The 23,168-nt window shown below is 42.5% G+C and overlaps 2 protein-coding genes across 4 annotated transcripts in view; one reads left to right on the forward strand and one right to left on the reverse strand.

Annotated features, from left to right (window-relative positions):
* The first annotated feature begins 359 nt into the window (after nucleotides 1–359).
* TUBD1 (tubulin, delta 1) lies at nucleotides 360–17,920 on the forward strand. Its single transcript, XM_014953203.1, has 14 exons — nucleotides 360–491; nucleotides 1,991–2,178; nucleotides 2,781–2,928; nucleotides 3,345–3,561; nucleotides 4,108–4,339; nucleotides 5,246–5,410; nucleotides 6,001–6,141; nucleotides 6,677–6,860; nucleotides 7,005–7,291; nucleotides 8,707–8,846; nucleotides 9,574–9,667; nucleotides 9,750–9,858; nucleotides 14,960–15,104; nucleotides 17,819–17,920. Exons 2-9 carry the CDS (start codon nucleotides 2,007–2,009, stop codon nucleotides 7,105–7,107), a joined length of 1,362 nt encoding a protein of 453 aa, XP_014808689.1. The 5' UTR covers nucleotides 360–491; nucleotides 1,991–2,006; the 3' UTR covers nucleotides 7,108–7,291; nucleotides 8,707–8,846; nucleotides 9,574–9,667; nucleotides 9,750–9,858; nucleotides 14,960–15,104; nucleotides 17,819–17,920.
* Nucleotides 17,921–18,167: 247 nt separating this feature from the next.
* The window catches only part of VMP1 (vacuole membrane protein 1), a 74,237-nt gene continuing 69,236 nt past the window's right edge, over nucleotides 18,168–23,168 (reverse strand). For all 3 annotated transcript variants that reach the window (XM_014953205.1, XM_014953204.1, XM_014953206.1), the window contains 2 exons: nucleotides 22,268–22,370; nucleotides 18,168–21,027 (listed from right to left, as the gene is read on the reverse strand). In XM_014953205.1, coding sequence (XP_014808691.1) covers nucleotides 20,884–21,027; nucleotides 22,268–22,370 — 247 coding nt within the window. In that variant the 3' untranslated portion in view covers nucleotides 18,168–20,883. The remainder of the gene's footprint in view (nucleotides 21,028–22,267; nucleotides 22,371–23,168) is intronic.

A 23,168-nucleotide genomic window follows, 5' to 3' on the forward strand; every position in this document is an offset into this window, starting at 1 on the left:
CCTGGCTGTGCTGGGTGCGCGGGGCCTGGGCCGCCTCATGGGCCCGCACCCCCCAACTCCGCCACGGACGCCATCACCGGCCGCCCGGCCCGCAGCGCGCATGCGCTCCCGCCCCGGCTGCGGGCACCGCGCAGGCGCACAACCCCTCCCGGCATTGGCCGGCGCCGCACTGAGCATGCGCGGAGAGAACCCGGCGGGGCGGACGGGCGCGGGGCTTGGGGCTGAGCGTGCGCGGGGCGCGCCCGCCTCCCTTGGTGCTGGCACGGAGGGTGCGCAGAAGGCGCAGCGAAGCCACCCGGGCGGTGCATGCGTAGAACCCGCCGTGAAGCCCAGAGGACTGACCCTTGTACCCGGAGTCCCTTCTGAGCATGCGGGAAGCGGGTGGTTCGAAGGCGCTGCCCGCGTCCGAACCGGCGGGGAAGGCGACCGCGGAGCCCGGCGGCCGCGCATGCGCCCTGGCGCCTGAAAGCGCCTCAGCGGGGGTCGCCGAGGTCAGCCCTGAGGGGAGGCCGGCGGCGAGCGGGGCTGTGGGTGGTTGGCGTTGCCCCGGTGAGGGGCAGGCACCCCGGGAGGGCACCCGGAGTGGCGGGGAGGTCCGGGTGGGAGGGAACCGGCGAGGAGAAAGGGTCTGGAAGGGGGCGAGGTGGGCGAGGGACGTGAGGGCCGGGTGGCGGGCAGCACCAAGAACATGGCGGCCCCCGAGGCTGGGCGGGAGGGCGCCGGGTGGGTGTCCCCACAGAGGCGGGGGACTGAGGCTCCTGAGAGGAGGGTACAAGCGACAGCGGCCTGCTCCGAGTGACAGGCACAGCGGGAGGGCTGGCACCACACGCCTGGGTTGGACATGAGACCCTTCTGAAAATCATTAACAGATCTATTTATTTATTATTATTTTTTGCTGTGAGGAATAACTCGGCCTTGCGGCAGCACACAGGCCCGCCTTAGGCTGTGAGGCGCGGGCTGGCAGCAGCGCTGAACACCAGCACAGGAGTCAAAAATAGCACATAACCTGCCTGCAAAATGCAGCAGGATCGAGTTTGTGGCGCTGGCAGTTACCCAAAGAACGCTGTTCCAGAAGTGCTCCGGCACAGCTGGGATGATAATGAAAAATAGCAGCCCAGAATAATGAAGTGAGGTAAAAAAAAAAAAAATCTTAGGCTGTGAGGCGCGGGCTGGCAGCAGCGCTGAATGCCAGCACAGGAGTCAAAAATAGCACATAACCTGCCTGCAAAATGCAGCAGGATCGAGTTTGTGGCGCTGGCAGTTACCCAAAGAACGCTGTTCCAGAAGTGCTCCGGCACAGCTGGGATGATAATGAAAAATAGCAGCCCAGAATAATGAAGCGAGGTAAAAAAAAAAATTAAAAAAATGACCTTGTTTCTATGAAAGGAGAATAGAAAAGTGAGAAACCAGAGCTCCCGCAAAATGCTGAGCGGGGAAAACCGTCAACTGGCATGGTACTGAATCAAAACCTTTGCTGTCTGTGGTGGAAGCACGGGGAATGCTCTAGGGAATCCTTTTGTCACCCCAACAGATTTTGGCATCAGGCCCGTCGCAGTACAGGACTGGAAATCAGCTAGAATTTTGAATGAGCTTCACGTTTCTAAAGGCATATAGTCCTTTCTTATTACGCTTTTACAGCCTAATCCCCTAACTTTCTTGGAGTTACAATTACTTGTTTCTGTCCTGCATTACTAAGCAAAAGTAAGAAAGCAGAGACTTTGCTCGCTCTGTAGTTGGTTTCAGCCCCTTCAGATGAATAGCAATGGCAAACAGACTGATTCTCTGTCAACTGCCACCTGCATTCTTCTGACATTCAGGAGAAAGTGCTGACAGTCCGTTTTTTTCCCCAGAAATAGCCAGTGGCTGAAAAGTAGCCATTTCCTTCTCACTAGAGGTTCTGAAAAAACTGCAAAGCTGCTTAGAAATCTACTTGTCAGAACTTCCCCCTCTTCCTTTCCACAGTTACTAAAGACATGCTTTTCTTTTTTAGGCTTAAGTGAATAAGAATGTCACTAGTGACAGTCCAGCTTGGTCAGTGTGGCAATCAGATTGGCCACGAGGTGTTCAGTGCTATCTGCAGTGACGTCCGCGGCACACATGGGTTGTGTTCCAAGAAGGAGAATGAATCCTACCATGACGCTTGCAAAGAACGTTTTTTCAGTGAGGAGGAGTCTGAAGGTATGGCATTTGAGTGCTTGTTTCCCGCAGAGGGTCTGGTTTCCAGCCTAATACAGTTAAGAGTACAGAAATAATAAAAGCTTTTCAACTTCAGTTGAAGAATGAGTTCTACCTTCAGTCTTGAAGGATTGTCAGAACCCTCTGCCTTCACCACAGTGCTCACAACTGTGTAAGAAAAATCAGCACAGTACCATATCTAAGACCACAGGGCACGTCTGCCAGTAACACCACTGGGAACTGAACATATATGCACACGTAATATTTCCTTCCAAATGTCTGTATTTTCTACTATAGATAGATCATGCCACAGAGTAGGACCCAGACTATAATCTGGTGTTAGAAAACATATTAAGTGGTTTCTTTCCTGAAAGATCAATGGTCTCTAGATTTCAGATTTGTGTTTGGAGCAATAGATTGTTCTCCAGAAATCCAGGGTGTTGCCAAGTCCTCCTTTCTGTACATCCCTGTACTGTCCCGTTAATAGTTCAGTTTATATGGGTTGGAGGAACATAGTCTGGGCTGTGGTGCAAGTCTCTCCATTTTACGTAAAAAAGTTCTAATATTGGCACATTATTCTAAGTTTTGTTTTTCTTCCTGTCCAGTACCTGTTGCCCGAGCTGTGCTGGTTGACATGGAACCTAAAGTAATCAGCCAAACCTTATCAATAGCTGCCAGGTCTGGCCACTGGAAATACGACGATCGGTCACACTTCTGTCAGAAGCAAGGGTCTGGGAACAACTGGGCAAACGGGTATGAGTAATTGTTTCCAGCTTCATTAAGTGAACTGTAGAGGCTAATGAGGTGTCTAGACTCTCTAGAAGCAGAGTATGTAACATTAACTCGATTTAAGTTAGAATAGCAATATATGGAGCAGTGAAATTTCTTGACTGCTTTTTCGCAAGGTGATATTGGTATTTACAGTGAATATGTAACATTTTAGAATAGAGTTAATATATTTATTTTAAGAATAGGAAACAATAAACAGGGTTTATAAACAGCTGTTGTGCAAAACATCACAGCTGAGGATTCTTTACTGCAGACGGGTGACATGATGCCAGGTTGTATAAATAATAATAAGAAAAGTATCCTTTATGAATAGCTTCACCTTACCACTTTTATTTTGATGTAACCTGCCATATCTCCCTGTTTTGTCTTTCATTCAACAGTTATTCTGTTCACGGGCCTAGACACAAAGAAGTAATAATGAATCTTGTACAAAGAGAAGCAGAGAAATGCGACCGACTGGGTGGATTTTTCACGATGATGAGCATGGCTGGGGGTACAGGGTCTGGCTTGGGAGCATTTGTGACCCAGTGTTTAAGAGATGCTTTTCCAACCTCGTTTATACTAAACCATGTTATCTGGCCCTACGGCACTGGTGAGGTGAATGTCATGTTTCCCAGAGATACTCTACAACTTTATAATCACTGTTTACTTTTAAACATAAAAGATCTGCAACTGAAATAAACAAGAAAAGAGGTACATTTTACTTTTCAAAAGTTCAACATGGCAGAAAGTAACAGAGCTAATAAACTGCTTGCCTAATATTTGGTACATGTTTCACCAAAAAAAAAAAAAAAATGGTTCTGGATAATGTAAGTGCTAAAGTATAATGCAGTTTCCTGAGAAGTGCTAGTAGCTAACTGGGAATCTCCTGTTATGATCATGCCTTAGCATTAAAATCGGTTCCCAGATGTTTTATTCCAGCATGTTTGCATGAACTGAGAAGGATAATGTGCTTTTCGCCGGTCTTTCTTTCCATGGAAAAGCTCTGGTAGCTCCTGACCTCATTCTGCACTTTGACAAAGAAAATGAATCACTTCCTAAATCATAACTGAGGAAAGGAGAGTAGCCAGAGGGTTATAAACTAGAAAGAGATTAAGTTGTTTGATTCTCATTTGTGTGTATCATTTGTTTGTTTGTTTCCAGGTCATTGTTCAAAACTACAACTCTGTTTTGACTCTGTCACACTTGTACCGGTCATCAGATGCCCTTCTCATTCATGAGAATGATGTCATCCACAAGATCTGTGCTCAGCTGATGAATATTAAACAGATCTCCTTCAGGGATGTAAATCAAGTCATTGCACATCAGCTGGGGAGCGTTTTCCAGCCCACTTACACAGGAGAGAGTGGCTTACACTACAGCAGAAACCCATTAGGTATCCAACTCTACTTACAGCTGCCTAATGCATTCTCACACATGTTTCTATAATCATTTCATATTGAGAATTTAAGTTCTTCAGTCTCCTTACTTAAGTATTCGGACACATCCCAAATTTTAAGATAGGAAGAGTGAAGGAAAAGACTAAATTAAAATTTCATCTCCAATTTTGTAGCAGTCAAAAATAGATCTCCCAGATTCTAGTTTCATTCTTTACCAAAACCCTGTTTCTCCTCTTTCAAGTGCCTACAGACCCCCTTGTACCTATTTACATTTCAGAGGAAATTTGTGCAGGTCAGTAATTTTGGGCTGAGTTTTACATTTCATATTAGGTAAGAAGTTTGTATAAACTGAAACAAAATGACACTTGTGTGTTTCGCTCAGGCAGAAGACAGGTGAGCACACAACTTGGTAGCCACAAGCAACAGGCTGACATTTGTATCTTTAAGGAATTAGCGAAAGTTACCTGTATTGCCAAGAGTTTTGCTTGTAAAATTAACCTTTCACATCTGTCTGTCAATTTTTTTAGCAGTGCATGGGGTCGTTGATATTCAGAGCCAGACAAGACTAAATTGTAAACCAAGAGCTAATAATGTGCTTGTGCAGAACTTAGTAGTACAGAGCAAGTTTGCATTACCTTGTCTGATGGGTGTCCCTGTATTCATCAACTTAAAACTTTGTCTCTTACCTTAAATTGCTAGGTCTTTGTAAAATTCCTCGCTGTCTTCTCCTATTTTAGCTACCCTCTGCAATATTTTTATCGTCAACTTGAAACTTGATATATCCTGCTTTGTTTCTTACCTTAAATTGCTAGATCTTTGTAAAATTCCTCGCTCTCTTCTCCTATTTTAGCTACCCTCTGCAATATTTTTATCAAACAGCAGCTGTTCATTTCTTCTTTCAGGAGACTTAATGGAGACGTTAGTTCCACATCCTGAATTCAAGATGTTGGGTCTTCGTAACATACCTCAGATGCCTGAAAACTCCCTCGCTTATAGCGTGTTCAGTTGGCCTGGACTCATCAAACATTTAAGGCAGATGCTCATTGCTAATGCTAAAATGGAGGAAGGTAAAAAGCATTCACTCATCTCCAGTATCCATCATTCTTTAAGCCTTTATTTTTACAGCTGAAATAAAGCTTACTCTTTTGTGGAGCTCACTGATTAGCTTTAGTCCAGAAAGGAGCTGCTGCCCTCAGACAGCAGGAATTTGCCTCTCCATAACCAGCTGCTCCTTTAACTATTCCCTCAGCTGCCACAGCAGCTCCTGATTTTGCTCCCAGACATCTCAGTTAATTATAACTACTGAAAAATACGCAAAACAAACAGTTTTTGGCCATGCGCTTAATTGACGTGATTCATTTGGAACATTCCTTGGATAGTTAGTTGTGCTCTGCTTTTTCTTTCTACACCTTCTACTAATTAAAAGCGTGCTTAGCTCTCCCGTATCATTTACATGGGGAATTCGGTGTAGCTTCCAGTTATGCAAAGAATGGGCTGGCAGATTGCTAAGTATAGAAACGAGTATCCATTTTCTCTGGTAAGACTAGTGACTGCCAGGCAAATACTGCTGGATTAGCACTGGTTTGCTCTAAGAATTGTGTAATTGCTGCTTAACTAATGTGCAGAAGCTTGTATCTTTTTTGCCAAAATCTTGTAGGTATTGATTGGCAAGTGAAACCACCACGTCTGGGCTCCTCCATCCCCTCCAGTCATTCCACAAATAAGCCACTGCATTTCAATACTTCCATTGCTAACCTGGTTATCCTGCGAGGAAAAGATACACACGGCGTAGACTTAGGTAAGAAAGAGAAACACAGTCCCTCACTGGCTCTTGTTTCACATCTCACTGTTTTCTTTGCAACTGTATCTGATGAAAGGGGAAAAAAAAACCCACCGAGGCCACATATTGGACTACTACAGTCAATATTCCCTCTAGAAACATTTTAATTAACATTGTCTAATTGCTTAGACAGCTAGGGCTATTGTATTTACAACCCACACAACCCTGAAGCACTTCAGGGAAGGAGGAAGAGACTGAAGTCTGTAGACAAGATAGGATTCTTGGCTATATTGTCTGAAAATATATTTAGCCACTTCTGGAGCGATGAGCACAGCTTGTGGATGAAGCACCGATACAAGAGTATGCTTCTAGATAATCTAATGAATCTGTTTAAACCAGGTGTATTTTAAACAGGCTGACCACTCCACAGACTTTTTTCAAGGCCTGAATTTATCTGCCAAGCACTGATTAAGTCAAATGGGACTACTAAAATCAAGCTGTAGGAGCTTGTAGCTTTACATTTGTCAAAAGGGCTGTCTGTTTTCTGCTACAGGAAGTTTCCGAGATCCCTCATTATACACATCATGGCTAAAGCCTCAGGATGCTTTTAATGCCTGGAAAACACCAAGAGCATTTAACAAGTATGAGAAGTCTGCTTCTTTGGTCAGCAACAGCCAGTTCCTCCTGAAACCTCTTGATGATGTTGTAGGAAAAGCTTGGAATATGTTTGCTTCCAAGTAAGTGAAAATAATTATGCCGAGACTTCATTAATAACTGCCATTTGAAGTTTGTACAATAACTTTACAATCGGATTTAATGTGTCAGATTCTTCACTGATTTCTAATGTCTTATCCTTTTTCCTCTGTGACCTCAACACACAGAGCCTACATTCACCAGTACACCAAATTCGGCATCGAAGAGGAAGACTTTCTGGACAGCTTCACAGCTCTGGAACAAGTTATCTCCAGCTACACCACCCTTTGATTTTTTTTTTTTTAAACGGTCTGAAATAGAGCTTTCCTGAAACAACCCAGGACTGGAAAACCTTCCATCAACTTCCTGGAGTATATTAATTACTGGACTGTAGCTATTTTTGAAGTTTTGTAAGCAGTGTGTGTGTGTTAGAGAGTAAGAATTGAATCAGAACTGAATATATTCATATGGGCAGGTATTAACTCATATTTAATATATCTAATAAATAGCTATTTTTCAATACATTTGCTATGTACTGTAGCTAAGTCTTTGAACATCATTTTTGGCATTTGGATATTTTTCATAGAGTGTCTACACAGAAGGATTTTTCTCCAGGCTAAATTCTCAGCATCTAAACTATCATGAGCTTATGTGTGATAGAAATTAAATGTGTCCTTGACTACAGTAGTAAGGCATTCCCCATCCTTCAATTTCAATTTTTCATGATAACATTTTGCCCTAAGAATGCTTCAATACTGATAAAAATGCACAGTATCAGAATTATTAATCCAAACTCCCTTTGGGTATCATTCAAGATACAATAGGGTGTCACCTTTTTCTTTAAAGCAAAGTAAGACTTAAATTCCACTTTAAGGACCTTAAGCTTGACCAAATAGCAGAAGTTTTGAACCATCTTTTAAAAAAAGGTAGGAAGGGTTCTTAATTTTCCTGTCATCTTCAAGTTCTATTAGAGATTATAATGAATTATAGGTTTTTCTGGCCATTTCACCATGCCATGTTTTCAAGTGATGTTACCTACCGCAGGTTTAAGCAAAACTACAACTCTTCCTCTTTATCCTATGAGTTAGAAGCAGGTAGGGGTTTTTTTTTTGTAATTAATCTGTTATTTATTTAAGCATATTTGGGAGGAGAATTTGCGGTAAATTTCAAGATACAAGAGCCCATAATAGAATAAATATATTGTGTAATTTCAAAAGTCGATTTAAGAAACGGGCTCTTTTTTGCACAGATTTTACCACGGCCACAAGGTGGTGCCCCCGTGAAGCTGCAGCCTGCAGACACCCAGCTGCACCAGGGGAGGAGGAGATCCTGGTAGCTTGGGTGGGCACAGACTGGGTGCTCATAAAATAAAAAGAGCACAGTAGGATTAAGGATGGTGTTAAAACACTGAGCTTTCTTCTGCCTCTGTCAGCTTTACATTTAATGGTAGGGAGAGCTTTTGGAATTCTTACTATTCCCCCCACCATGTCACTGTTCTCCTATGGAAATAATCCCACCCGCTATTACATAGGCATAAAAGTTTAAAAAATTAGTCTCGAGGACTTTTCTCTTGACAAGTGGGCAAATCTTATCGTTTCCCTTTAGGTTTCAATGCTGTTTCATGCCAGGCTTCTGAGCTTTTAACTAAAAGATGAGCACACACATAGTACCATGCTATGTATGTTAAAGAGGTTTGCAATATGGCTCAGAATGCCAACACAGAAATTGTGCCCTGTTAGAAATTCTGATTTAGATTTTAAATCTTTAATTAATTAACACAGTGGTAGATGCAGAAGTGACCTTGTAATTCTGCTAGGCTTCAGTTAGAGCACATTCTGTTTTATCTTTATTTCCTTTCCCTGTTTCATTTACCTCTTCACTTTTCTTCAGGCCAGGTACAGAAGCACTAAAATCCTCCCCCTCCCCTGGAGAACCTGTTCTCAGAGCAGCTCTGCCACCTGACACCAGGAATGGCAAAAAGACTTCTGACAAGATTCAAGGAACTGTACAAGCAAATCTGAAGAAAATAAGTAAGTACTGGAGCTAAACTCACAATTGATCAAACACATTTATAGTAATAGCTGTTCTCTGGCTTGGTTGAGTCAATGCAAGCCACAATGGATTTCAACTGCCCCTTAGTAGTAGGACAACCTTCAGCACACGTTAAATTTGAGTCCAGTCCTAGTTCATGCAGAAAAATTACTTGTGTAAATTAAGAGCTATATTGGTGCCTCCAGTCAATAGCAAAATAATTAAATATAGAGGGGAATGAGAACCATTCGCAGGGTGGGTGGGGAAAACACAAGAGGGAAGGCAAAGAGGAGAAAGCAGATAGGATAAATACAGCCAATAACTTTTCATATTAAAAAACCACTTGACATTTATGACAAAACATTTTGACAATATTCTTCTTGCAGACCAGAGTACGTAACCCAACAACTCTGGTTTGCTTTCTGTTTTCACTTGGCTGCTCTAATCTCTGTTTTAGGAACTCGCTTGCAAAAGAAGGCACAATAATCATAGTTCAACTGTGCAGCCATATTTCAAGTCCTACACTGCTCAGCAAAACTGGAGTTGTTTAGAAGTTCAAAACTACATGGAACTTTTGTTACAGAATATTATTTGTGATATTTAATACTTTTTCACAAAATCACTTCCTAGCAGCTCAGAGCTGAGGGCTCTTCTGATCAATAGGGATTTCTAGTTTTCTGGTTTTGTCAGTTTTAACCATTGTCTTTAACTTGGGTATTTTCACAGAAGAAACAAGGAAAGATTGCACAAGAAGTTAAGATAAACAGCGCAGGCAATCCGAGTTTGCAAGGAACAAAGGGTCAGGAGAGGAGACAGAATGGTGAGGTTCTCCCTCCTCCCGCCTTCAAAAGGCACAGGATGTTTAGCAACATCTAAATAATTTTCCCTGGTGTTTTCAACAGATACCAGACTGAGAACTTCCAGCATCAGAAATGAGAAGACATAACTCCTCATCTGAAAAAATGACCGAGTCCCAGGGACCCATACTCTTCCTCATTGTTCCACAAACAGGTAAAAGAGATTTTAAAAAGCTAAGGACAGATAAGTTCTCTCAGAAACAAGGAAGAGAGCAATGGGTTATTGTACTCCTACATCAATAAGTAACTTTATTGCAGAAATAACTTTACGTTATCTCTATGTATTTATAATTCTGCTCATGAAACAAACACAGCAGGTGCTTATTGCACCTTTGAATGACATAGACCCATTTATCCATTCTTTCTAAGTACATTTATTATCTATGGCTTATGTCACTTTTAGTCAGTGGAGCAGGATCTTTGGGGGGGGTTGGTTTGTTTGCATTTGATAGCAGAATTTGGGCCACGTCAGGAAACGCAGCACACAGCTAACATGCACAACCCCAAAGCAAAAATAAAAAAAATCCTTATTTAATCTCTAGTTATAGCATATGAAAACAGAGAGGAAAGATTCTGCAGCTCTAAGACAGAGTTAGGCCAACAGGTGCATTATGCTTAAACAAGGATACTTCTGTAAGAACTTGTTCACAGTTAGGATTCAGGGAAAACATTCCTACTTCCATGGGAACAGAGGATCCCACCCAGCAGCCACATTTTTATGACACAGATTCCTCAAAACTATAAAAAAAAAAAGGAGGGGAAAACAAAAGTATAACTGTTGTATTACCTGTTATAATCCCTTTCATTGCTCTGGAGAAGAGATTGACAGGAATTGTTTTAGGCATCTCTAGCCTTCTTCCTGCTAGTGTTTTTCACAGCTGACCTCAGTTCTGAAATTCTCACACCCTTTCCCAAACTAAGCCTTCATTTGTTTTTTGATCTACGGCTGGATTCCTCTGGTTTTTTTCCCCAGGATGTGGAGAGGAGAGGGTGAAAGCAGCAGGAAGTGAATAGCTATTATCACATTTTCATCATCTACAATTATATTAGAGGGCGGAGTAGTCATTTTCTATTTTATTGAGAAAATTAATTATGTAAATAGCCTGAGCCTGGCAGAGGGCCTTTATTTCATTTGAAATTAAAATGAATGAGGTAGAACAAAGGTCAGGACAAGCCAATTGCTCACCCAGGCAGGGACAACAGAGTCTGTGGCCTTGACCCAGCAAGTTTAAGCAAACTGCCCACAGGATGTCCATAAACCAGGGAACAATGCACCAAATCTCACTATTGTTTTTTGTAATGGACAGGTGCAGCTCACTTGGAAGTTGATTCAAGGACTCTAACTATAGCAGATTTACTTAATGAATAGGGTAACTTTTATTTGGCCACTGAAAAATAGCAGGAACAAAAATTAACTTGTTCCAAATACTTTAAACATAGTAACTGTTTGGCAAGTGACAGGGCACTAACCTAATGTCTATGGCTGGATTCCTCTGGTTTTTTTCCCCAGGATGTGGAGAGGAGAGGGTGAAAGCAGCAGGAAGTGAATAGCTATTATCACATTTTCATCATCTACAATTATATTAGAGGGCGGAGTAGTCATTTTCTATTTTATTGAGAAAATTAATTATGTAAATAGCCTGAGCCTGGCAGAGGGCCTTTATTTCATTTGAAATTAAAATGAATGAGGTAGAACAAAGGTCAGGACAAGCCAATTGCTCACCCAGGCAGGGACAACAGAGTCTGTGGCCTTGACCCAGCAAGTTTAAGCAAACTGCCCACAGGATGTCCATAAACCAGGGAACAATGCACCAAATCTCACTATTGTTTTTTGTAATGGACAGGTGCAGCTCACTTGGAAGTTGATTCAAGGACTCTAACTATAGCAGATTTACTTAATGAATAGGGTAACTTTTATTTGGCCACTGAAAAATAGCAGGAACAAAAATTAACTTGTTCCAAATACTTTAAACATAGTAACTGTTTGGCAAGTGACAGGGCACTAACCTAATTACAGATAGACTTTATTTGGACTCAAATGTACATGGTGCTTACAAGGTGAGACTCACTACCAGCACAGAAAGGATAGAATCGTAGTGTAAATATATAAGCATTTTTTAAGAGGATTACCTGCAGAGATTTATCAAACTGAAACAGTTTGAGATTAAGGGCAAAAATCTGTGGTTTCCAGAGCAACTAGGATTTTATCAATAAGAAAGAAGGAAGTTATGTTCAAATTACCAGTTGATACACTACTGGGAAATACTGAGGTACAAAAGGATATCAAACGAATAATTAATTTCCTTCTGCATTTGTTAATAAATTTAGTGTAGATAAATATTATGAAATGAGGGACCAAACATCCCAAAGGAAATACTCTCAGATGTCAACGTGTACTTTAAAGAAGTCTGTGTTTTGCTGGACACCACTTTAAAAACAGCACAAGAGTCATCAGAAATGTGATTCATGGATCCGATACGGTACAAAAAAAACTTCCAAAAGGAACTGAGCTGCTGCCTTTCCTCCACTGGTTTCAAGGGCAGCCCAGACACAGCTTTACCAAAGCAGCAAATTCCAGTGTAGGCTTCCTCCTCAAACCTCCTGCCTCTGCCTTCCGACCCCACCTCTGCCCACGCTCCAGAAGCACAGCCCAGACACTCAGATGGCTTTTAGCTGCCCTGGATGTAGAGCTGATAATCCTGAATTTTAACTGTAGAGCCTTTCCGGCTCTTTCAGACAAACTCTGAAGTTCACAATGGTCCCTTCTGATTTCACATTGTATGAATCCTCTCCCTCTAGACAGCCACTTCCCCTCCGAGCGGGTGGGGGAATGAGTCACCTACCTCTGTGAATCAGCACAACCTGCTTAACCCTTTCTCAGAAGCACAAACAGCTGCAGGGAGGGTGGGGGTTCAAATAAATGTTCTCACCAACCAGAGGGAGCAGACTGGCAAAGGGGAAGATGGCCTGGGATGAGAGATTAGAGAGGCTGCTTCTGCTCGTTAGGAAATAATAGGAAATGTAAAGGCAATTTTTAGAAGTATAAATACATTCCACGATAACAATCACGGAAGAAGTTTAAACCTTAACCCCATGGTTCATACAAGCCTGAGAGATTCTGAACAGGGAGTTCTAAGAGAGCTGAATGGTATAAAGTAAAAGCACAGGCCTCTGGATTTATCGGTGTGAATCAGATTGCAGAAACCTTCTAGTCTGCTGGTTTTAAAACCAACATTTTTAAAATATGGATCATCACACCATAAGACAGAAAAATAATTCAAATGAGGACGCTCTCTAGGCCAGGATTCCTATTTTAAAAGAGCAGTAAGTGGAGAAACTAAAATAAGCCACTGGTTAAAAATAAAAAAAAAGACAGAATAAACATTGCTTGAGCTTCAGTAAGGTATTGGCTTTTGCCTCACTGGTTATATGTGCTGAGAAATAAATACCTTCTCATATGGTTATATCTGCATTTCAATGGGTGCGTTCTGCGAAAATGATTATTGTACATATTTGGTTACACGATATGGTGTATCTGCATTTCAATGGGTGCGTTCTGCAAAAATGATTATTGTACATATTTGGTTACACGTACAATGTAATGTTTATTTAAAGGCTCACAAAAATACACTTCAGTTGCCTGAGAATGGTGTAATTGTGGTCAGATGGCATGATTTAATTTGAACTTTTGCCCAGCAGTCTCCAATATGTAATAGATCATTTACAGGAGCGTGTAAGCAGAACTCCGCCGCCGCAGCCAAATGGAAAGCAGCCTTATCCCACATGCTGAAGGTGTAATAAAATACTGACTCTGTGCTTGGCTGGCAAGGGAGGCTGTAGCTGTTCACTATAACATCCTCAATCAGTATGGGGAGGGCTGGGCAATGGTTCAGAGCTACTGCTCTCCAGATGGCGCAGAACAATACCGAGTTCAAGAATCCCTATTTCCACGTCGGGCTGCTTGCTGCTGGCTGTCAGGCACTTCTGCCACTTGCAAAGAAAACACTGGGAAATTTCTTCCCCACCCCACTTTGGGCAGCTTCAGCCTGTGTTACTACCTGATTCTGAGTCACCGAGTCAGCAACTGTATTTATGGAGCTACTCGATGTTGTGAACTAGCAATTTCTCCTCCTTAGGCCGAATTTTGGTGAAGCAACCTAATGCAACTGATAAAACAGTTAAAAACATAAATTTAGCAACATGAACATACATCCTATCAAATACTCTTCTCCCAAGGAGAAGCTTCTCTTCTGATGACCATACTCTTCTCCCAAGGAGAAGCTTCTCTTCCCTCCCTACCAGCCATTAACTCAGGATCTCACAGTATTTTTCTTTATAAAGATGTAGTGAGGCTTCTCCACAAAGCCAGTAGTATATAAAAAATAGCTACAAACCTAACACGTGTTGTGAAAAGGGAGCTTATTCTTCAATGATGTTTTTCACTGTGCAGTAGTATATAAAAAACAGCTACAAACCTAACGCATGCTGTGAAAAGGGAGCTTATTCTTCAATGATGTTATAAAAGAAACCTGAACTTGCTTTAGTACCTACAGGGTCCTGTTCAAGCTGAACAAAACTCCAGCCAACAGGCCCAAACTTGTCCAAAAAATCACACCGAGGCCAGACAGGGCCATGAGAAGGACTGAGAGGAGAAGAGACAGCAGTGACACTTTGAAGATTGGCCTCTCAGGGTCAGGTCTGGCCAAACACCTCTCTCCTCCTGGGCAGCTGTAACCATTTCAGTTCACGCACAAACGCTGCAGTGATTTGCCACGTGGTGGTTGTGCATACACACAAGTGTTCAAGACAGGTTTATATAGACCTTATAGACCTTAAGGGGGCAACAGAAATAAAATCACAAATTGCATTCGCACAGCTCTAGTAGAAATACTGCTCTGAAGTTTTTTTTGGCATCCATTATCTTTGAGCTTAACTAAACACCAGCTTCAGGCACCTTCAAAGTTTCTCTCTTCCTGCTGCTCCCACCTCGAGTCTTATGCAACACACATGGATGCATGTGACTACGGCAGGAGGGGGCAGCTGGACTGAGGTGAGAATACAAAAAAATCAAGAAATTGGAGAAACAAAATCTGTTGTTACAAAAATATCCTAAATATGACAGTGTTCCAGAAAACAGCTGCAGCAAACGAGGCACTGAGGGAAGCCTGGTTTCTAAAGAGACCAGAGAGATCTTGTGAATGTGGCTAGATTTGTTTGATGTTGTAAATCTAAAGGTGTATTTTCTCTACATGCAGGTCCGGGTTCTTCCAGAGACAGAAAGGAAATGCTGAGCACACAAACCTGGTTTTCAAGCCTTTTCAACAGATGGAGAGCGCCCAAGAAACCCGCGGTCTCAGGAAAGACACACACATCCCTCAAAACTCCCACAGCTTCTAACACGTAAGTGTAAGCCTCAGTCAAGCATGTGTGTGGTTCAGTGAGCAGCAGCTTCTGCAAGAGAGCTGCCAGTTTCCTTCCTGACAACATGGAAGGAAACCAGAGGTACCACAAGGTCACTGCAGACAGAACAAGCTTTGGGAAATGCATCTAATCTCTCGAATCATTTCTTACACTTTGTTAATTGGTTTTGAGGCAGAGTTTAACCTCCCCCTGCACGCTGGGCTCTGGTGGTGCCTGAGATCCAGTAGCTTAGAGCTCTGGCTGACATGGCATCTTCTGCCAAATTGGTGACATCTCCTGCCAAATCAATGCCACCCTCCAGTGGAAAGGCTTTAAACCTTAGAAATGTTGCGTGGATCAGCTGTAACTCATGTAAAGTAATAGGTGACTCCCCACAGACTGATGCCATCAATCACAACTATGGTCACAATCTTGCATAAAGCCAATCTAACAAACACCTGGGTGCAGTTCACAGACTTTGCCTGTATCTGAGATATCTTTGAGATCAGTGCAATACTCCCCAGAGCAAAAAGCAGTGACATGACACACTACCAAGGCCACAAGGAAACAAAAAGTTCCAGCCACTTCTCCTGGGGAGGCAGAACCAGATCCCTGTGACCTGCTCTGTCACACTAGCATTAAAAAAAAAAAACCAAAGAAACCCCAAAATGGCGAAATATGCCTTAAATCTCTCGTACTAAACACACAGCCATTCCCTGGCAGGACCCCTCAAGCAGGGAGTCACCAGAGAAGACACCAACTCACAGTTTTTACAGGGACAGAGCAGCAGTTTCTGAAGCCACGGGAGCAGGGTGCGGCCCCAGGGTCGTTATCAGAGCAGGGAACAATACACTGAGCTGACTGAGCCCTATCTCTTGCCTTTCATCAGGAAATAGCAGCGAGTTTCCTTATTACCAGCTGCCTGGGCAACTCATTTAAGCTTCTTGGGAAACCAGTTAGAACAATTAAGCTGGGAGTAACTCCCTTGAAACACGGAAGATACAGCGCGCTTATCCCTATCTGACCAGTCAGAGGAGGTTTAAAGAAAGATGACCTTTGATTTAATGCTACTGTAGTCGATGCTCTTTGAATCATTCCATGAGTGAGTAATAATAATAAAAAGAAACCTTCTAGCAGAATAAAGGGCAGTGTTAAAGGCAGAGTAAAACAAAGCTTGGCCCATTTAGCAGGTTCACACTTGCATACTTTTACCACGACTGACCATCACTAGCAGTGACCAGGCTGGATGACTTCACAGCTCAACAGCCTCTTAAGTTTAAATCCAGCACAGAGTAATAATCGTTTTTTTTGACCAAAATACCATTTTGCTGAATTCCTGACACACATCAAGAAGCCCGTCACAGATTACCGGGCTCTCCCATTTGCTTTCACCCAGGAGGTGATACAGCCAGGTGGCTTTTGGACATTTAATGACAGTTTCTGCATTTCAGCTCCTTTCACTCTTTTGACAACTGACCCAGGCTCTTACAGCCTCTTCCCAGGGTTTTGCTGCCTTTTAGGAAAGCCGAGTGGACGCATCAACAAGCAAGTGAAACAGATAAAAAAATAAATGCTAGCACTTCAGCATTTCATGCCCTCAATTAGACGCTTGAATTAGGAAAGTCACAGCAGGCTCAGAGTTTTTCAGTATAATCCTTTTAGAAAGGAGTTTGTAAGAGCATATGCAAATATTTACCCTCAATCTAGTTCTGAATAAATCAGCAGGGTGTTTCGCAGGGAAGGCGATTGCTTCACTCCCTCCTTCCTGAAGAGGTCACAGCAATTAAACCCTCACCTGGACCTGCCTCCTGGGCCACTGCTCCCCCCCTTTCACACCCTGCTTCGTGCCACAATTTGGAGCAGGCTGAACAAAGTACTTACTGGTTTTTCTTCTTCCTCTCAAAAAAAAAATTAAAAATGTACAGGAAAATCCCCACAATTTTAAATCTCAGAAGAGCATTTTCAACTACCTTATATATAATCACATTCAACCTTTAACTGCTGATTACAAAGTATTTTTTAACCATGTGCTTCAAAGAACAACTGCATTACTTTTACCTCCGAGGAACACACCCAATCACCACTTATTTTCACACCTGCAATCAATTTTGCTCAGTAATATTTATATTTGTCCTTGATAATCAGGGAAACATCCACAGTATTTGTGCTTGCAATTAGCACTGCCTGCAGTGAGAGGGAGGCTGATTCTCACAAATTAAGGAACGAAACCCAAAAGCACAGCAGGGAAGGACTTTCTGGAAGAGCATTAAGCCATCTTCAAGTACTAATGACAAGTATCTTTTAGGCTGATCAGGCAGCTGGGTGGTTTCAGAGGGAGCTGCTTTAACAAGAAGCACAGTGTGACAGGGAGAGGGGGGTAAGAAACTCTGAGCAGAGACAGGGAGCAGGAGGTGTCCTGGTGGCTTTGATGGGGCTGAGGGAAATGTGAACTGGGTGATTTGATCTGATATTTGCCTGTCCCTTGGCTGGACCTGGCACAGACCAGTGGGACCATTTTAGCTTTGCTCACACCAACACAGCTCTTGCCCTGCTGGGGCACATCACGGCTGGCGGGGAGAGGGGCAAACATCAGCTGCTGTTACATCCAGGTGATTTTCAGTCATTCCAAGAAAAAAAGCAAGATGCTTTATTCACTGTCTAAACTGCAAGAAGAATTAGCTAAAAATACAGTGATTTCCCTGCTCTTCCAGCAGAGCTCACTTTGGATTTTTCTCCAACACACTTCAAAGTGGATGATTGACTGTTTCCAACCGTAACTGAAAATATATACAACAAAAGGAAACTTTGGATTAAGGGAGCAAAACACATGTTTTCAGATGAAACACTAAAGGCTCTGGGTCTTTCTGTGAAGCCACAAAATGCAACTGCAGATGTACCTTCTGTGTTCACTCTCATTGCAGAACACTTGGGACAACAGATCTCACAGCGTTAACAACCAAGCTCAATATACAGAAATGCAACGGGGACAACAGATTTCACAGCGTAACAACCAAGCTCAATATACAGAAATGCAAACAAATCCAGCTGAAATAAACACCGGGAAACAGTTATTTGTTTGTTTATTTAAGCAAACACAAAACTATCCATTTGCAGATCTCATTAGGTTTGCATAACTTTCTATTATTTTTTACCTTTTACCAAGTATAATCTCCCAGCGGCTGAACAGGTAGAAGCAAGCAGAATGACTGGTCCCTTCTTTAAATAGTGTTAGAAACTCCAGAATAGGAGCACAGCTCATTGGAATGGACACATAAAACATGAGTTGCAGAACAAAAGATCTATTTTGCACTATATGTATGTAAACATAGATTGAAATAAAAGTGGGAGAAAGCTTTCAATTTCTCTAGTTGTCAGTAGGCAAGGAGGCATAATTATGAGAAGACCCTCAGAAAGGTGTAGTTTATTGGCTCAAGCTCTAGGAAGAGGGTTTTTTTTCTTTTTAATTACTGTTACACAGTCTCCTCATTTTGATCTGACAGCGTACAGGGACCTCAACGTGGCAAAAATGTCATTTACTCTCACAAAAGGCTTTAAGACACTACCAGAGCTGTGGGAAGTAAATACCAGTGTCCCCAGGGCACATGGTGGATCTGAGGACAAAAAGCTCCCACCGGAACTGGGGAGGGCATCAACCAGCACTTCCACTGATCCAAGGGTCCTGAAGAAGAGTGTAACAAACAGCTCTGAACTGCTGACAGCCCCGCTTACCCAGTGCAAAATTAAAGTTTTAGTAGACTGAAAAAAGTGAAATATCTATTATGATACTTTGAAGGAGCATTGTATTAGAGTAACTTATTTTCTGCATTATTTTCAAAGACCATATTTAGGCCAGAAAATGAACAAGCTGCTAGGGCCAAGATTTAAGAAACACTGTTCATCTTTTAAAAATCCACAGAGGGAAATGAATGGCCTCTGTGCTTTTCACTCCCCTGTACCGCCTCCCCGCGCTCAGGCTTTCAGATATTTAACCCAGTCAGCAGCTCTGCTGAGAGAAGCCTCCCCGTCCATTCAGGAACATTGTTTAAAGCTATATATGAAGTATTACAAGAGAAACGTTACAAACCTCACACAGGACTGAGATGAAACTTTAAAAAGATGGTTTTTACGTGGCCTGTGGCGCTGCCCGACGGCTGAGCTTGCCTCCACCTCAACCCCAAAACATTCACGTGCTACTGATGTTCAATGGAAACGGCTGGAGATGGATGAGGAAACGGTCAGATGAGAGATACCAAAATGTCAGACAGCCTACCGACTGTTGTTGCCATGAGATCCAACAGTCAACATCAGTCTGATAAGCTATCCGACAGGATGGTACGGCCATGGAGATGTCACGACGGGTTGGCAACACAAGAGGACACTCAGGCAGGATCCAACACAATACATTATTGTCACACCTTGCTCCAGCCCTGCCCTAACGCCGGGAGAAATCCAACCTGAGAGACCCCTAACCTGCTCTGTGCTCACCTTTTGATAACACTAATTGAAAGCCAAACTAATTCTTGTTACTTACCCCTAGGATTAAAAATAAAAACCAATACTCCAAAGATTATGAGAGCAGTAAAACCTGTACAGCAGCAGGGGAACGGGTATCTACTGACTGAAGAGGGAATATTAGTATTAGTTACGTTCATGGACATCAGGACTGGAACACACACTGATTCATAACAATGTTTTAAAAATATCTGACTCCAAAAGCCTAAGGTTAAGGTTCTCTGACATCAAATCTGTTTTCAGCTGAAATTTTTACTCTCCCCCCCTCTCTTCACCTCCCACGATGCCGTGATCAGCGGCAAACATCCGAGAAGGATTTATGATAACAAATATCACCAGCTATTTCACTTGCCTATTTTAACCAGCGAGCCATACTTCAAGCAAGTGATCTGCTTTCTACTTCCTTCTGCTAAGGAAGAAGTTCTTAAGAAAAAAAAAAAAAAACAACCAAGAACAAAGGGCTTCAGCACCATTTGTGCAGGAAGGATGAGGAAAGCATGCGGTTCATGGGATTAAGGCTTAATAAAGAAACCAAACTGAGCATACAAAAGCGGAGAGGAAAAGGAACAGCTTAAAAAGACTGACACAAGAAATTCTGGAATGATCAAAGATGACTTTATAAAGTTTTATCTTAACTTCATTCTAAATATACAGAATAAAAAATGTCAGCTTCGGCATTTTTGACATCAATCATCTCTGCTAACATCATGATGTTTAAGAGGGTGGCGTTTCCAACCGAGAGCACGTGCAATGCAGCGGGACACCGGAGAGTCCAGATGGAACAGCCTTACCCAGGGGGACATGCAACAGTTTGTATCCAGTCTGTACTCACTTATATACATTGTCATGGCCTTGAAAGTTATGGAAAAAAGCAAACCAGCCACCCCTTCAAAATAAAAAGTTACCCTTGGGTCGGTCTGAAGTTAAATCGGGAAATGGAGGGTATTAAATCACCGGTTTTGGAAGTAATTTGGATGGACAACGTTTGTGTTAAACATCATTTAACATCCCGTTGTCCATCCTGTATAATACACCTCAGACTCAGAAAGCATTTACACCTTACCTTAACATTTATAAGTTTGTCAATGAAACGTCTGCTCTAATATCCAAATTACTTTCAAAATTAAATAGAAAGTTGTTATAGTTGAAAATTGATGTTAAAAAGTTTTCCCACATTTTGAATAATGCTGATTTTTAAACGTATGGAAAGATGTGTCATTTTTTGTGTCTGCTAAAACCCATTCCAAGAGGGGTTTTATTTCCAGGCTCATTTGGTTTTTTCTTCCGAGTACATCTTCTGTTGCAGCCGTTTGGCATAGCTTTGGGCCATGGAGTTGATTATAGATAAGATAAAATAACCAACCATGACAATCACCAATTTTTCAAATATCCATGAGAGCCAGTTCTCCCCCTGAAGAGACAAAGACAAAACAGAAGGAGGAAAATGAAGATTAGTGGACAGCACGATGGAGAGCTCTCCATTTTCTGGGTGAAAGGGAAAAGCCTGGCCTTTTTTATTATTATTATGTAATTTATGGAATTAAAAACAGGAGGCAAGCGCGAGCTGACAGGATTCCTACAGGTCCCCCCCCAAAGCTGACTTTAGTCCCTTGAAAGGGGATTTATTAGTGTTGCATCTCTGCTAACGATTCATAAAAGTTCAGAATTAGCAACCCCTGTCACTCCCTGTCACGTTCCTTGCGAAGAAAACAATTTGGTCATTGGTTAAAAATGTTGTTGTTTTTTTTTTGCCCCCCTAAACTTCATATAGTGCATTATCTTCCAATTAGCAGCTGATTCTTCTGGTGGCACCAGAATTCCTGCCGTGACCCCCGCGGTCCCGCTCCCACCTTTCTCCATCGCTGCCCCGTAACTGGTGTTTCTGTTGTCAAAGGAGGGCAGCAACGCACTGCACAAACCCCACTGCAACGTGCACGGAAGGAATCTGCACATTTCCTTATTCCACCCCGATCCTCCCTAATTTAGTCTCTTTTGTGGTAAGGAATGGGCAAAGAAACATTTATACCAGCTACAAGTATTACATGTGAGATGTGAGGTAGATGGATGGATTTTTATCTAAAAATGCCTCAGTATCATTAGGAGTTTCATGGCAAAGTTGCTCTGTCCCCCCTGAAAATTCAGGGTATGTTTTTCAAAATACTTTTTAACGTTTTTTAAGATACTTTTTTTGTATGAAAGGAGACTTGTGCCCCTTTGTACCGACTCTAAACACCCTCTTTTTCTCTCAAACACTAGAGACTTAGGGATTTTGTTTCTCGTACTGGCCGTTACAGCCACAGATCCCTCTGGCTGCTGAAGCTGCACCCTCTGTGACCGGCTCACGGGGAAATGCAACTTCTTTCTGCTTAAATTTCTCTTTCAAAATAGGCAGCTGCTACAGAGGCAAACATGCCATCGCTCTTGCTTTATTTTCTTTATTCTCCAAGAGGTTTAAGCCCAGTTGCATACAATTACACCCTTATATTTTAATTCCCAGGTTCGCTTTTAAAAATTGAGATTTTTATCTATTCTCTGGGCAGCTGCAAATCTTTGAAAACCAGCATCAAGCGTTCCAGGGGGGAAGCTGGGGAGTCGAAAGGCAGCGAGGGAAGGGAAAAATTACCTGGGGAGGGGAGGCAGAGAGTTCTTACCTGTGGGACGGCACCGTCAGGTCTGTGGTGGAGTTTTATCCTCTGAGCTTCCAAATATTCTTGAAATGGCTTCTGAAGAGAAGGACCTACACTTGGAATAGCACTGATGCAAAGTTCATCCCAGAGAACAAGACAAAATAGGGGAGGAAAAAAAAAAAAACAAAAACAAACATTTTTTTTTTTAAACTTACCACTTTGACCCAAAAAGAACAAAGTTCAGAGCGAGCTACAGCTCCGAAGGGCATCGCTACTTGAGAACAGATAACCACGAAATAAAGTGCATTTCATCTTTTTCATCGGACACTTCTGAAAGGGACATAGTTCCCCGCATCCTCAAAAAGTGCTTAAAAGGAGAAAAAAAAAAAAGGAAAATCTTTGGGAGCAGAGCAGTGCCAAGGCTGTGCTGCTGAGAGCTGGAGCTGTTCCTGCGGGGCAGGGAGAAGGAGCTGAGCCCCGCGCCGGGGCAGCGCTGGGAAGAAAATGAATGACTTCTGAGAAGTCCCACATTTATCACCAGCAGTTCCTGTAAGAACTGGTTTGAACCGATTAATAAGGAAATGACTTGTGCTTGTGTCATCCCTCCAGTTAAAAAAGAAACTGCTCGCCCTATGACTTGCCCCTATCTCCTCAAAGGAGACGGCCCCTTTCTCAAACTAAGTCCTTATTAGGACAATCTGTGCGTCATCCTTCCCCAAAAAGAATGCATTAGCAAATTCTGCAGGCGCCTCCCCCAGTCAGTGATTAACAAAGGAACAAAGAAGGAACTATGAACCCCGGTCTGAATCATGCCATGGTTTATGGCAGATGACTTGCACAAAAAGCTACAATACGTTACTAAACACCTTGTTCTTCCATTAAAGAGGAGGGAGGTGGTTTCTCTCCCCCCCCCCCCCAGGAAAGG

This window comes from Calidris pugnax, unplaced genomic scaffold, assembly GCF_001431845.1.
Source record: "Calidris pugnax isolate Ruff unplaced genomic scaffold, ASM143184v1 scaffold133, whole genome shotgun sequence".
Lineage (NCBI taxonomy): Eukaryota > Metazoa > Chordata > Aves > Charadriiformes > Scolopacidae > Calidris > Calidris pugnax.